This window comes from Hibiscus syriacus, unplaced genomic scaffold (genome assembly GCF_006381635.1).
Source record: "Hibiscus syriacus cultivar Baekdansim isolate YM2019G1 unplaced genomic scaffold, ASM638163v2 tig00001120_pilon, whole genome shotgun sequence".
NCBI lineage: Eukaryota > Viridiplantae > Streptophyta > Magnoliopsida > Malvales > Malvaceae > Hibiscus > Hibiscus syriacus.
The window spans coordinates 661,432-676,313 of NW_024061845.1; the positions used below are offsets into that span (position 1 = coordinate 661,432).

The 14,882-nt window shown below is 36.3% G+C and overlaps 1 protein-coding gene across 1 annotated transcript in view; it reads right to left on the reverse strand.

Annotated features, from left to right (window-relative positions):
• The window catches only part of LOC120121695 (protein FORGETTER 1-like), a 34,638-nt gene that overhangs the window by 13,002 nt on the left and 6,754 nt on the right, over positions 1-14,882 (reverse strand). Inside the window, 14 exon segments of the mRNA XM_039141009.1 lie at positions 1,480-1,575; positions 2,040-2,146; positions 2,288-2,423; positions 2,510-2,607; positions 3,014-3,107; positions 3,240-3,412; positions 3,489-3,559; positions 4,020-4,151; positions 4,235-4,334; positions 4,441-4,584; positions 4,727-4,855; positions 5,361-5,442; positions 5,524-5,584; positions 7,878-8,010. Of these exon segments, the coding sequence (XP_038996940.1) occupies positions 1,480-1,575; positions 2,040-2,146; positions 2,288-2,423; positions 2,510-2,607; positions 3,014-3,107; positions 3,240-3,412; positions 3,489-3,559; positions 4,020-4,151; positions 4,235-4,334; positions 4,441-4,584; positions 4,727-4,855; positions 5,361-5,442; positions 5,524-5,584; positions 7,878-8,010 (1,556 nt within the window).

Consider the following 14,882-nt stretch of genomic DNA (forward strand, 5'->3'; position numbering starts at 1 on the left):
CAATAGATACAGAAAACGTGTATTCTTCTTTCATAAGATCCCTTACAGATTTATGGTACAATTATATATCTAACAAATACCAGCTGTCTAACAAAATAACTGCTTAGGTGCTGACTCACCAACCCAACTCTGTCCAGATATTATCTTAACAGACTCAAGCCCAAACGAAAAGCCCACATGTGAATTAAAAGGGTTAAGTCTGGATAAGCCCAACTATTTTACTCCATCCACCTGCCTTCCTTTCATTCCCAATTCCTCATATGATTTCTCAATCCCTAACCTCCTTGCAATCCCTAAATTCGCACGATCCTCCCCCATTTCTGCTGATTCATCCCCAATCCCTCTCTTCGATATTTTCCCCAAATCAATACCTTCAAACCCTAACCCACCTTCCATCGTAACAGCTTGCTTATTGGTTGTTAGCTATGTTCAATGAGGTTACTATTTCTAAAGATTCCCTGATAAGTGACCCTTCTATTGCAGATTTCTAGTCTTCTTCCAGAAATTCGGCTACTAATATTGTGTCATGGATTCCTCCTCCAAAGGGTTATCTAAAACTGAATGTAGATGCAGCAGTTTGCAATGATTGGCGAAAGAGTGGTGTGGGTGGTCTACTAAGAGATGAGGCTGGTAAGATTTTGGGTTCTTTTAAAGAATCTGCAGATCCTGGACCTCCAACTTTGCTGGAGCTTGTTGCCATCAAGAGGGGTGTACTCTTCTTTGAGCATGACCTTCAGAGGTTTAAGAATCGGTGGATTGTTGAATCTGATAGCAAGCTTGCTGTGGATTGGGTTAAGAATTTAGATAGTTGTCCTAGTGTTTTCCTTCATATTGTTAAAGATATTGTTGCCATGATAAGAGTTTGGGAAGGAGCTATCAAATGGATTGACAGAACGACAAACATAGAAGCCGATAGCTTAGCTAAGGCTGGTATTGGATAGTTATTGTTTGATGGGTTGGGATTTGTTTTATTGAGCGTAAGAGGTGTTCTTGTTGTGTTTCGGGTTTTTTGTAAGGGGCTTGTTAGTTTTAAAAATTACGTATTTTTCTACTTATTAATGAATTATGAGGAACTCTTTTCCTCCTTCCGCTGATTAAGGAACACCAATCGGTGTTCCGTTAATCATGAAGGGGGTTTTTAACGAGGCCTTAACTTCCTATAAAAAAAAAAAGATGTTGAACTCTTCCAGTTTGTCAAACGTCGCCAAAATTAAAATTCTCCTACTGAAAATTGAAAAACTAGTTAATTTTTCCATAAGTTCACGGATTATTGAAATGCGACTTGAATATTAAAGTGGAAGAATTTGGCATATCAATTTATTCCAAGACAGTATTTGACCAATAATGAACCTTAACAAGTAACAGGGACTTAAGGGGAAGCCAAACCGCAGAGCATCTATTCCCATGACTTGAGTTATTCTAATGAAAAATACCTCAAAGAACATGTCAGCAAAAAAAATTTAAAAAAATTGAACTCACCTGCGATCTCCCTGTGTCAAGGCTCCAAGAGATTCTAATCTCTTGGCAACAATTGATGCAAAACGCCGTTCTCCACCAAGATTGGTAAAAAGTAGTCTGCAGAGCAAATTAGAACAAATCTAGTCAAACAATAGTAACAAATATATACCTTTTGACTTGTCGAGATGACAGAATTTAAGAGTGTCATCAAAGATTAATCCAACAGATCAGTTCATGGAATTAAAAGCAAAGGTACTAAATTTCAAAAGTTTGAAGAGTACAGGGAGTGGAGGCATAATTAAACCGGATTTCATGGTCATTCATCTTTTACATATCTACACTCAAATTTCTTGACATCATTTTGACATGCCTCAATTTAACGATGTGATTCTAGATTGCACAAAAAACCATCAAGAAAAAGATGATACTAAGTAAATTTAGATTTACATATTAAGAGATTAAAGAATTAAAATACAACGTTAAAGTCAAAAAAAAAAGCTGATACTATCATAGGCTACTTTTCACATTCAACGGAGATAAATATTTTTCCATTCTTATCGAAGGCAAAATTCCTAGCCCACCTGTATTCAGGTGCAGAAGCTTGATTAGAACGATGAGTTCTTCCAAACTGTTGAATTGCTCGGTCAGCACTCCAAGGAAGTTCCAACGTTAAATGAACCCTTCTTTTCTGTAGAAACGTGTCACTTAAGCGGCAACAAGACTAGGAGACTAAACCAAACTGTACATGCTCTTTAAAGATCACTCTAGTCTACAAATCAAGTGCAGTACGGCATGAAAACAAAAGTGAGAATTTTTTTACTAAAAATACCTGATTCACTGCTCTTCTATCTGCCTGCAATGATACACCAGCTGATCCAGCCTCAGATATGATGGCAACCAACTTCTTCCCATCCATAAAGAGCTGCTTCTCATGCATATTGACCATTTCCATTGTAACTTCCTTTCTAAAAATACGTGGGAGAAACGGCACGTTAGATAACCTTCAGTATAAGTGAACTAAAGCAGAGAAGTAAAGAAATACTAAACTCACGTGTTTCGTGCCTGGTAAGTCACACCTTTCCCACTTGAAGCCCTTACAAGCATGCCTCGCCTCCCTGTCATCTCCGCAACTTTATCAGGACCTCCAAGCTGCAAACTCATTGAAGACATAGTTAAAAAGGACAGAAATATCAGAGGAAAAGGCGTAGACACAATAGTTTTATGACAAATTATCACAAACGAATACATATCACGGAACAAAAGCAGGCAATCAGAACAATAATAATATGCAAAAGCAACAACTGAGACTATCGCTTGGACATTTTGCAAAGAGAAAGTACAAGAAAATAATGCTAACAGAAAATGTTCAAAGAATTTTGGAAGCAAAAACATAAATCACGCGAGAAAGGAGGCTATGCCTTGGCTTTAAACTTTCATCTGACATAGTAAATGATGAGCAATGTAAACTAGAATTCTCAAAGGCAAAAGCAGCCCAAAATGATATAAATTATTAGCGTATCTTAAACACCATTTGACTTTTGAGAAGAGAACCAACCTGATCAATAATGTCATCCAAGGGATTGTTTGGAAGATCCAAAGAGCGAATTATATCCAAAATTTTTGACTTGCGCTGCAAAGCTTGTTCATACCTGAGCTAAAGTTTATAGGAAATTTGTTAATTCATCTCTAAAGAAACTGCAACCTCATCCACACTACTTAGAGAATATCAAATGAGACTAAAAGAAAATTATTCAAGAAAGAAACATTCAAAATACAAAAACCTCTTTAAAAGTTCTTCTATATAGGCACGCCTTGCTTGCATGTATTCATCTGTTTTCTCCTTGCATGAGTAACATGACCACTTTTCAGGGACTAAATCTGTAATAGGTGGAACTAAACAAGCCGGATGCACAAGTTTCCCACAACAGGAACACTGGAGCAATTTCTTCCTCCCCTGGATTAATGATAGCACAACAGATGTGAAGAATTGCAGATAGTCAAAGCATAATCGAGTAAAAAAAAGAAATTACCTCTTCATTACTGCATATCTCACAAATCTGAAACTCATCATCAGATTCAGTAGACTCAGGCCCAGAATCAGCTGCATTGATGAAGCCGAGACTTAGCTATCAGAACACATAATTAGCAGTTTTTCGTAATATTGAGGTACAAATATTTAAATACAGATAGCTTGGAAAAAATTTGACCGAACGAGTAGAGGAACATTTTCCGATGTCGTTTCCATACAAGTAAAGAAATTACAACTACAAATCACATCATAGTTTCAAAAAGAAAGCGCATCTAGTTATGCTCTAAAGAACATTAAAGATCTGTACTGCGAGAGCAACTATAAGTGAAATAGGAAGTAATGACTAAAAAGAGATAAGAGATCTAAATTGCAAGCAAATATATATAAAAAATGTAAACAGAAATCAATAAATCTTCTCCTTCACTTGTTCTTTTCTCCTTCGGTCTAGTAGTGGTGTTTGTTATTTACAACACAAGGTCCCTAAATTGCAGATTCAATACTATTCACTTTATGTTGGTTTAGAAAATTTTACTATCGGATTCTTCATCGCTTTCACCATCACTGGCAGGTTCCCATTTTGCAACTTTCCTAACTCTTCCTTTTAGTGAAACACCAGGTGTTGCAGAGTGCCTCTTTCGTTGAAGTTCCTTCACACTTTCATCTCCTAATAGAAGATTAGCAAATAATCAATGATTCAATCAGCAACGAGAGTGAAACAGCCAGCCTAGAAACACAGACACATCATACCTTGAAGAGGTTCGGGCTTTTCAGGTAACGGATAGTTTTCTTCAACAAATTTCAGCAACAATTCTCGGGGTCCCGAAACAAAATCATCAAGTTCAAGACCCTATTTTCAGGGGGTGAATAACTTTTTTTAAAAAAAAAAACATAACTGAAACAGAAAGAAGAACACATATAAACATAGATCATTGGATAGAAACTAGAATACATACATATTTTGTCACAGCTTCCTCAGTCCGTGCTTCCCCAGTACTCTGAAGGCCTATAACCACACACTTATCTTCTTTTAGTGCTTGCTTAGCAAGCCTCACCGTATCAGGCACCTTAGCTGACATACACATATGTCTAAAAAAACGCTACAACACCAAATGGGGAACAATTGCAACCGTATGAATGAAAAATAAATGAATAAATATGAAAGATCACAATTGACAAAGAATACAGAAAATGAGACAACACTTGGCATGCTCAACACAGAAACCCAGAAAATTCTTATACCTGATGGTTTGACCAATACATTCTCCACAACTGACTGGGGTTAGGCTTATCATTACTATGAAAAGCACTTGCTGACAGTAATTCCACTCGAAGCTCTGCCCAAAGCTCTGCTGCTTTTTTATACATTGCCTAAGAAAAAATATATGATCAGATATTGGCAAGACTATCAGACATTTTTCAAGTCCAGGTGGGCAAGACAAGATTCTAGTAGCAAATAGGTAGGAGATTCTAGTTGATAGCAGTAGCAGCTTTACAACAATACTAGCTCAAAAGGCAGCAAGAAACAAAAAAGCAGAAAATATTTAGAACAGCATAAAAAATAAGAACCAGTAGTTCTGACTTTTCTCATAAACACCATTAGTCTTTTACCATCAATAATGACGATGTGGCCCTTATGTGAATGTTTTCAAAGGAAAAAAATTGGAATTAGATGTTCAAAACTACATTAAGTAAGTTGAATCGAATTCAATATTATTTTTCCAATAATTAAAAATTGATAGGTATGACACTTTTTTTGGGGGGGTTGGGGGGGAGGGATTGACCTAGAAAGGATAGCAGACATAGGCTTGATATTAAACATCCAGGAAAGAGAGAGAGAGAGTTATTAAAGGAGTGTTTCAATAAACTTACATACCTCCATTTCAGCTTCTAATGGTGCTTCAATAACCTCAAATTCTACTCCCTTATAACTCAGGGTGCGACATAAATACATTCCCCTGAAATGCGGAAGAAGATTGCATATGAAACAAAGAATATATCTAGTAACTATTTTATAGAGATATTGCAACTATTTTTACCTTGCTTTCATTTCCATTGCAACAAGTTCCAATGCCCCAACGCCTCCCTTCTCTAAAGCAACTGTGAAAATATTCATTTTACAAAAAAGTTCAGCAAAAATTCTAACCAGTGGGAAACATCTCAAGCAGGCAGATATGATGTGATAAATCATCAACTGAGGTTGGAGATAACTAGAGGTTTACAATGACCAAGAAATACATATACAAGTATTGATTTGTTATTCAGTTGCAGCCTATAATTAAACAATGCCAAAAACTTATTTCTACGTTTAAATACGCTATATGTTCATAGTATAACCTTCTATGTAGGTTATATGGAGTAATAGTGATTTTAGATTGCAGCAGGCAATTTTTTTCTTATCATAAATAAGTTGAGATAAACTACTTCCAGAAAATGTGCATATGATAATATCTGTTTAAATGATGCAGAAATAATAAACACAATCATCAATACAATCATTCAAGAAAAAGTTAAAAAATTAAGGATAAAAACTAAAAATTTAAAATTCACAAGGAATTCAGAAATAGAAGAAAAAAGAATGTGTGTGACAGTACATATTCAAAATAATAACCGCAAACTCAAGAGAAAAAGAGAGAGGACAGAAAGATTGGAAATCCAAAACATCATATGCAAAAACAGGTCAAAGTAATATAAGAGATTTGTGTGGGAAAACTTCATCAGTAAATTATTGGTAGGGCTGTAAATGAACCAAGCTTGAACAAACTTACCTCTACTCATGTTTGTGTGTTCATTTTTAAGCCTGTTCGTGTTCACTTCATGTTCATTTAAAATTTCAAAATTGTGTTCATGTTTGTTTATTTAAAATTATATGTGTTTTTGTCTGTTTATTTAATGTTCGTGAAAATTTTCGCAAATATGTTCATGAACATATAACTGAACATGTACACGAACAATTAAAAATCAATTTATGAATAATAAACAATCAAACCGTAAATAAAAATGTTTTTTATTTTTTAATTTGATAATCAAACATAAACATTAATAATTATATCAGAAATTAACAAAATAAACATAAATAGTTTTTAGTATCGTTAATAGGAAAAATATAAACTTTAAATAAACGAATTTTTTCGTGAAAATAAACAAACTTGTTTGTAAACATAACGAACAGAACAAACCTCTACTCAAACTTGTTTGTTTAATAAACAAACATATTTCTTTCTTCATACTTTTTTTATTTAGCTTAACAAAAGAACATAAACAAACAATAGAGAAACAGTTAATAAGTAGCTCGTCGAACATTCTATTCATTTACAGCCCTAAGTATTGCTTGAACTATGCTGGCAGAATTGTGGTAAAGCAACTAGCATTCAATAAAATCTTTGATTATTGTGTCTAATTGCAATGTTACATAAGATATTTATTTAACTGATTTTCTAGTGCTTAAAATTTGATGTTCAGCAATGTACATGGACTCTTGCCTTTAGCCCCGTTTTGATCAACAAAATTGCTGACATTGATCATACATGTGTGACAAAGACTCTTGAGGACTTCAATATCATACAGGTGTGACATTGATCAACAAAATTAAGGGTGAAAATCATAAACCCCCTCTCAAGAACACTAAAAGACACTAACCACCTGGGTGCCTCAAATTGCTGACTTTTCCAACCTGACTTGCCTCAAAATACCTTGATCAAATTTCTCAATGTATCTACTACACTCAGACAATCAATTTGCAATTATCAAAGACAACTAAAATTAATTCAGGAAAAAAAGAGCAGGGATAACTGATTCGAATATCATGAATCAATTGACAAGTTCAAAGACACTGTAACAGAGATATCATAAGGCATTTGCATAGGTACGATGAAGTCCATAATTTCTCTTGCTTTATAGACATAAGCAATGGCTTTGCAATGCTAAAATGTATATATTGTATTACTTAATATTGAATAATATCAGTGACAGGTGAAGTGGAGTGGAGTTTCCAAAACTGAAAGTATTCGATAAGCTAAGGTTCAATAGTTTAATATTTGGCTGGCCCTCAAGGCTTAAAATTTACAGGTTCCCTATAGCTACTTCTGAATTTTATTTATAAAAAAATTATGAAATTTTAGAACTACATCAGAAATATCATGAAAAGATACAGAATAAGCGATAAATTATTTCCCAACAGACCTAGATTTAGAGCGACCGAAAAACAATCACCTTTCCTAGCCTTCATTTTATTTTATTCCTCACCATCACCCTTCTATTGTTTCTGACACACCATAACCTTAATTAATAGTACTAATTTTCGTGGTTGTAGAACGTATATGACTGCAAGATGAAAATGTATAAAAAATGGAAGAGGGAACAAAATTGTCACTGTAGGGGACAAAGATTAAACCTAAAAAATTCTGGAAATCAGGAAAACATGTTCCAGCTCCCCAAAGACCAAGCCTGATCATATATCCCATATTGCGTGGTTCAGATGCACCAGTTGCAGAGCAATAAATAACCCGTGCTTCAGGAAGTCGAGCCTGTAATTTTAGCAAATGGAAAGCAACAGTTAAGGAATTTTCAGGAAGACAATTTTCCATTGTTAGAAGCTAGAGCTATCCTACATAACAGGATTTCAAAAGTTCTAGCTAATATGGAACTACTCCACATCACAATCACATTACGATGATATGCACAATGTTCTATAGCTGTTCATTCTTCATAATAATCATCCAATACTAAACTAATTGCTCCTAGTTAAGACAATTAATTATCCAACATAAACGAGTTGGATAAATGTAATGAACCACAACTTGAAATAAAGCTACAACAGATCTTAATTAGACTGCATCACTTACCACAACCCTTTATGTACAAACCAAATATGAACTAAAACATACCTATCAATGTGGCAAGTGATTATGGACTACAAGCCTAAAAAAACTAATAATATAAATTAACACATGTTAACCTAAAAGGAATGGGTAATAATGCCAACTAAAGACCTAATGCAAGTTTAAGGTCACAACTAACTCTAAACTTAGTGAAGATGATATACACAACTAAGCCACAACCACTACTCCCCCCCCCAAAAAAAAACCAACATTTTTTTACGTACTTTTTTTCCTCTGTTTAAAATTGTGGAATCACAATCTGAACAATTGCTTCTCCTACCTAATCAAAATAACCAAAAATTTAATTATATAGCTAGACATAACTTCGAATATTTCCACTAGCCCATCCATTGGTAGTACTAAAGTAATATGACAAAAGCATCCTCTGAATTCTTCTTTATAAGATTCCCTTCCATTAAAGTGGAGCATAAAACTTCCCCTGTAGTTGTTTTATAGGGGTTTCATACCAATAGCTGCCTCCAAGCTTTTTCAATAAGGTAATATTTAGTACGTTTTTTTCGTTCAGAAAAGGATTCTTGGTGGAAGAGGGTGGTGTGTTGTGTACAACTTGGATCCGAACTCCAAAATGATTGGGAATACTTGGACAGCACGTGCCTCTTGGATTTGGAGAGGAGTTGTTAAAAACTTCTTTTCTACTGATGGTTTTGGGGATTGTCTTAGGAAAAATATGCATTTGAAAACTGGAAATGGAGTATCTGTGGAGTTTTGGCATAATGTATGGTTGGGAGAAGTTCCCCTTAAAGATCAGTTTCCAAGACTCTTTGCTCTTTCAAATAATAAAATGGGTAAAGTTGTAGAGTTTAGGGTGAACAATGCTTCAGGCTGGGTGTGGGATATTCAAATGAGAAGAAATTTGGTGGATTGGGAGGTTGAACAATGGCTATAGCTGATTTCTCTGTTGAATAATATCACTCTGTCACTTTATGAGGAAGATTGTTGGATATGGTTAAGGAATGGAGAGGGTTGTTTTTCAGCCAAATCATATATCAAGAATTTCTTTGATCAGACTGGTATTGAGGGGAAGGAAGACATATTTGGTAGGGTTGGCACCTCCCCGTGTGGAAACTTTTGTTTGGCAAGTTGCACATCAGAGAGTGGCGGCTAAGGAGGAATTGTTGAAGCGAGGAGTGGCTGGGATTGATGATCCCTTATGTCCGCTGTGTGGTAGGTATGTGGAAACAATTTCACATCTTTTTTTGCATTGTGAGGTAGTATGGGGTATGTGGTCTAGATTTTTGAATTTTTGGAATGTTTCTTTTGTGACTCCAAAGAACATCATTGATTTTATCATTTTGTGGGATGATCTACTTTCGAAATCCATTATTTGGAAATTTATTCCAAGGGCAGTGTTGTGGACGGTTTGGAAATGCAGGAATGAGGTTATTTTTCAGAAAGGGAAGGTGGATGTGGTGATGTTGTTCTTTATTGTCCGATTTAGAATAGCTTCTTGGTTTGCTGCTAGATTTAATGATGTGCATATCCCTTTCGACTCCCTAATGGGTGATTTAAAACTAGTTGATTCGGTGGGAAGACAGAAAAAGGGTGATTCTAGAATCGGATTCAAGTAATGCACTGAAGTGGATTAAAAATATGGATTTATGCACCCCTATGTTTCAGTCCTTGGTGAAGGATATTGTCTCTAGTATGGAAGGAAAGGATATTACTACAAGGCATATCTTGTGGGTTGCCACTGGGAAGCGGACAAATTAGCTAAAGATGGTATAGGTTGATTAATAGGCTATGTGTTTGGTGTGTTAAGGTGTAGGAAATGTTTCCATTAATGTAGGGAGTTTGTTTTCAGTCTTATGTAATTAGTGTTATGGTGTAACACAGACGTTTGGTACTGTTAGTGTATTATTGTTCAGATTAATAAAGTCATAGGCACTCTTTTCCTCCTTCCAATGTCTTTCATGTTACTAACGTAACATGGAGGGTATGAAGGGTTTTTTAATGAGGCCTAATATTCTATAAAAATATATATATATTAGTACTTTGCAATTTGTTGCACATTTGGATTTAGTTATAGATTTTTTTTTGGATAGAAATGTAAGGCCTCATTAAAACCCCCTTCTTGATTTAAGGAACTTGAAGAAAGCTCCTTAGTCAGCGGAAGGAGGAAAAGAGTGCCTTCGAACTTTTATAAATAAAGAAGAATTACATAATATTTAACAAAAAACACTAAAATGCATTACATAGACTTAAACACTCCTCCCGTCATAAAAACCTACACACTGGACCAGAAAAACCACAATAGAACTCTTACAATCAACCTATCCTTTGCTTTGCTAAACTATCTGCCTCGCCATTACACTCCCTTGGAATCCACCTTAGTAAATGAACCTTGTCTGAGATAAGACTCGAAATCTGATAAACAATTGGCGAGAAAAAAATGGTGCCAAACCTGACTGGATCCAATCCACTGCGGACGAACAATCACATTCAACGATCAACCTACCTACTGATACCCACCGTGATGACAAAAAAATTTCAATGCCTCTTTTTATAGCTTTTAATTCAGCAAGTGGAGAAATTCCTTGACCAATATTCTCTGAAAAAGTCAAAAGGGTGCAACCATTCCAATCTCTTAATATACCTCCAATTCCTCCCCCCGAACCGTTAGCCTAACAGCTCCATCGGCATTCATCTTTAGGAAATCTACTGGGGGGTATCCATCGAATGACAAGATGATCTTTAACTTTACAAGGTGAAAAACCATCTGCAAGAGATGGATTACCAATCAACACATCCTCTTGTATAGCAATTTTAGGGAATTTGGCATGGAACCATTTAGCAAGCCTGAATCTAACAATGAAGAACAAAGACAATCTGTCTAAAGGAGTTCCTTCAAAAACCATCGCGTTCCTAACTTTCCAGATTGGCCAAAAGATGACTCCCGGTATAAACTTCCAAATCGTCGAGTTTACCCTTAACTCACCCCAGGAACAAAAAGCGAAGGGGATCTTGTGGTAAAACCAAAGAAATCCCCAGAAACTTGCTACTTTATTCCATAGTTCCCAAAAACATAACAAGAAATGAATAGATGCTACACTGATTCCTCATGTTTCTTACAAAAAGGACATAGGATATCGTCTCCTAGTGATAAACCTCTTTTAACCAACTCAGCTTTGACTGCTACTTTCTGATGAGTAAGCTGCCAAAGGAAAGCTTCTACCCGAGGTGGAGTATAACCCAGCCAGACCCCTTTAGTCCACACAGCAGTACCCCCAAACTCATTACCAAGAGACTTTCTGCAAGATTTAATTGAAAACAGTCCATCTCCACTAGCAGTCCACGAAAGATAATCGTCCACCAGATCTGATAGTTGAATATCCTTCAATTTAGACATCAACTCCATCCATTGAACCAATTCTCAATCACACAAATTCCTCCTAGTCTGGACATTCCACACCCAACCGCTCGGTTCAGATCTGCCAAACAACGCAACCTTCCCCTCTTTATTATTAGAGAGCACAAAGATTCTAGGGAAAAGGAATTTTAAAGAACACTCATCAGCCCAAACGTCATTCCAAAAAGAAATGGATTTGCCATTTCCCACTTTCAATTTCGAATTTTATCTGAGACAATCTCCATCAGAATCATTCTTCAGGTAGTTATTAGATATTCCTCTCAAAATCCAAGAAGATTGAGGAAAGAAACCTCCCCAATAGACATTGAATTACAACTAACCTTATGTTTACTGCACAACACGCATTTCCATAGGAAATTTTTATCATTGGCAAATTTCCACACCCATTTGCTCAGTAGAGCCCGGTTAGTGAGATTCAGATCAAGAACACCTAGACCACCTCAATTCAATGGCTTGCAAACTGTACTCCAGTTCACCCATGGATTCTCCTCTTTTCCTCTTTATCGCCCCATAGAAATTAGCCATTAAAGAATTTAACTTCTTACCAATTTTGCATGGCATTTTGAACATAGATAAGAAAAATTTGGTAAGGAAGTTAACATCGACTTCAATAATACTGTTGATGAGACAACTTCGTAAATTTTCAGTTTTCCAAACAAACCCTTGGAACACCCTTGTCAACTGCTTTAGTAAGCATCAAATGGAGTAACTCGCCAACCATGTTGAACAGGAGCGGAGAGAGGCTACAACCTTGTCTAAACCCTTGGCCATAGGAAACTCTTCCAAAGGAGACCCGTTCACAAGAATCGAAATCGACTTAGATCCACATGGACCATTTTTACCAAAACCCATCTCTGACATCGCTCTAAATAAAATAGGCCATTCCACAGAATCGTAGGCTCTACGAAAATCAACTTTTAGAACAACTCCACGCAACCCTTGTTTTCTCCAGTAGTCAATTCCTTCATTCGCAATAAAGGCGCAATCCAACAACTGTCTCCCCGGTATAAAAGCAAACTGGATTGACTGATGATATTTCCTACACAGCAGCTCAATCTCTTAGATAAAACTTTAGATAGGATCTTGTAAAGACTGCCCACAAGACTAATTGGTCTAAAGTCGTCCACACTATCCGGATTTAGCTTCTTCGGAATGAGCGTAATAACGCATGATTAACCCCATGTTCCCAATCCCTGCCAAGTAAAAATCCTGAAAAAATCTCATTACATTCCTTCAAGACGGCCAGCATTTCTGAAGAAGCCCATTGTGAAGCCATCCGGGCCAGAGCTTTAGAACTATCCGATGAGGCTATCGCTTGCCAGATTTCCTGATAAAAAAACTGCTCCTCTAGTTTTGTAGCTTGGCCTCTGTTAGCTTAGCAAAATCCAAAGATAAAACATCCACCTCCATAGTAACTTATAATTGTAGGCATTCTTAAATTTGCAATATGCACCTTTATCGAATGCGATCTGAAACAACAGAGCCATTGATCTTCAACTTGTAATTTCATTTCTTTTACTCGTTTAGCGCAGACAGATGAAAGAATCTTATATTTCTATCCCATCCTTAATCCATTTTGCCCTTGACTTCTGGAACCAAATGCTTTCTTCAACCCTATACAGCCTCCAAAGATTCGATCTGAACTGTGACAACTGTTCCCACTCCTGTTGGAGAGAACACCACCTGTGCTTTAAATTCAATGGCATGAATATTCAATTCCAAATCGAAATAGACTCAGAAATCCCTTGAAACTTACTGCCAGACCAATTTCTGATTGATTTTTTTTGTTCCTTGTAAAAAACTGAAGAAACCCCTTCTTCCTACTCACCCTCCAATTTCCAATGACGATTTAGCCAACTCAAATCCTTCCTCTAAAAGATATTAAAAAATCTGAACGGTTTAAGACCCCAATCTACTGATTTTTCTCCAATGAAACATGATTGTGATCAGATAAAGACCTAGGTAGTAAGCTCTGCACAATATTCGGAAAACATATCAAAAACTCCCAGAAATAAGGAACCTATCAAGTCTGACCCAAGTAGAAGTTTCTCTATTGTTACACCATGTAAACCTTCCCCTACCATAGGAAGACGATTAAGTTGTTTGATTCAGGAAATTTCTCAAAATATCAATAGAGCCAATTTTGAGACCTTCCCAATTTCTCAGTGGATCAAGGTTCACATTTAAATCACCTCCAATACAAACTGGCCCGGTTTGAGCAGCAACAAAATCCGATAACTCCCTGAAAAATTCAGCCTTTTCAGAATCAATGGAAGGACCGTACACATTAATGATCACGCAGTCTTCAGTTGAGTTCTTAAACTTCCCAAACACTGCAATGAATCTGCCACTTAAGTGGCAATTGGAGACTTCAAATCCTTATCATCCACAAAAACCATTAATCACCTGCAGACCCCACCACTGGAACCAAAGTTCCTCCATTAAGAATACTACCTCCTAACCTCCTCTAAGAGCCTGAGAACAGGATTCCAGCTTGTTTCCTGAATGAGAAGAATGTACGGTTTGAACTTCTTAACCATATTGATATAGCTCTGATTTCTCTTTTTTCCCCAAACCCCTTACATTCCATGAGATAATCTTAATCTTTATCATGAAGACTTGTCTAAAACCAAACCTCAAGACTAAAGAACTATCAGCAATCTAAACTCCCGAGTCCAGCACCTCCCTACTATCCACCAAACCCTCCTCAAAATTTATAATTTTTTCCAAAATGGCCTTCTTCCCCTCCTTGAAAGAAATCCCCAAAATATTACTTACATCCCATGTAGCCACTCTAAGAGCCTGAGAACAGGATTCCAGCTTTGTTTCCTGAATGAGAAGACTGTACGGTTTGAACTTCTTAACCATATTTGATATCTCTTGATTTCTCTTTTTTTTCCCCAAACCCCTTACATTCCATGAGATAATCTTAATCTTTATCATGAAGACTTGTCTAAAACCAAAACCTCAAGACTAAAGAACTATCACAATCTAAACTCCCGAGTCCAGCACCTCCCTACTATCCACCAAACCTCCTCAAAATTTAATTTTTTCCAAAATGGCCTTCTTCCCCTCCTTGAAAGAAATCCCCAAATATTACTTACATCCCATGTAGCCAACGCCTCTTCCA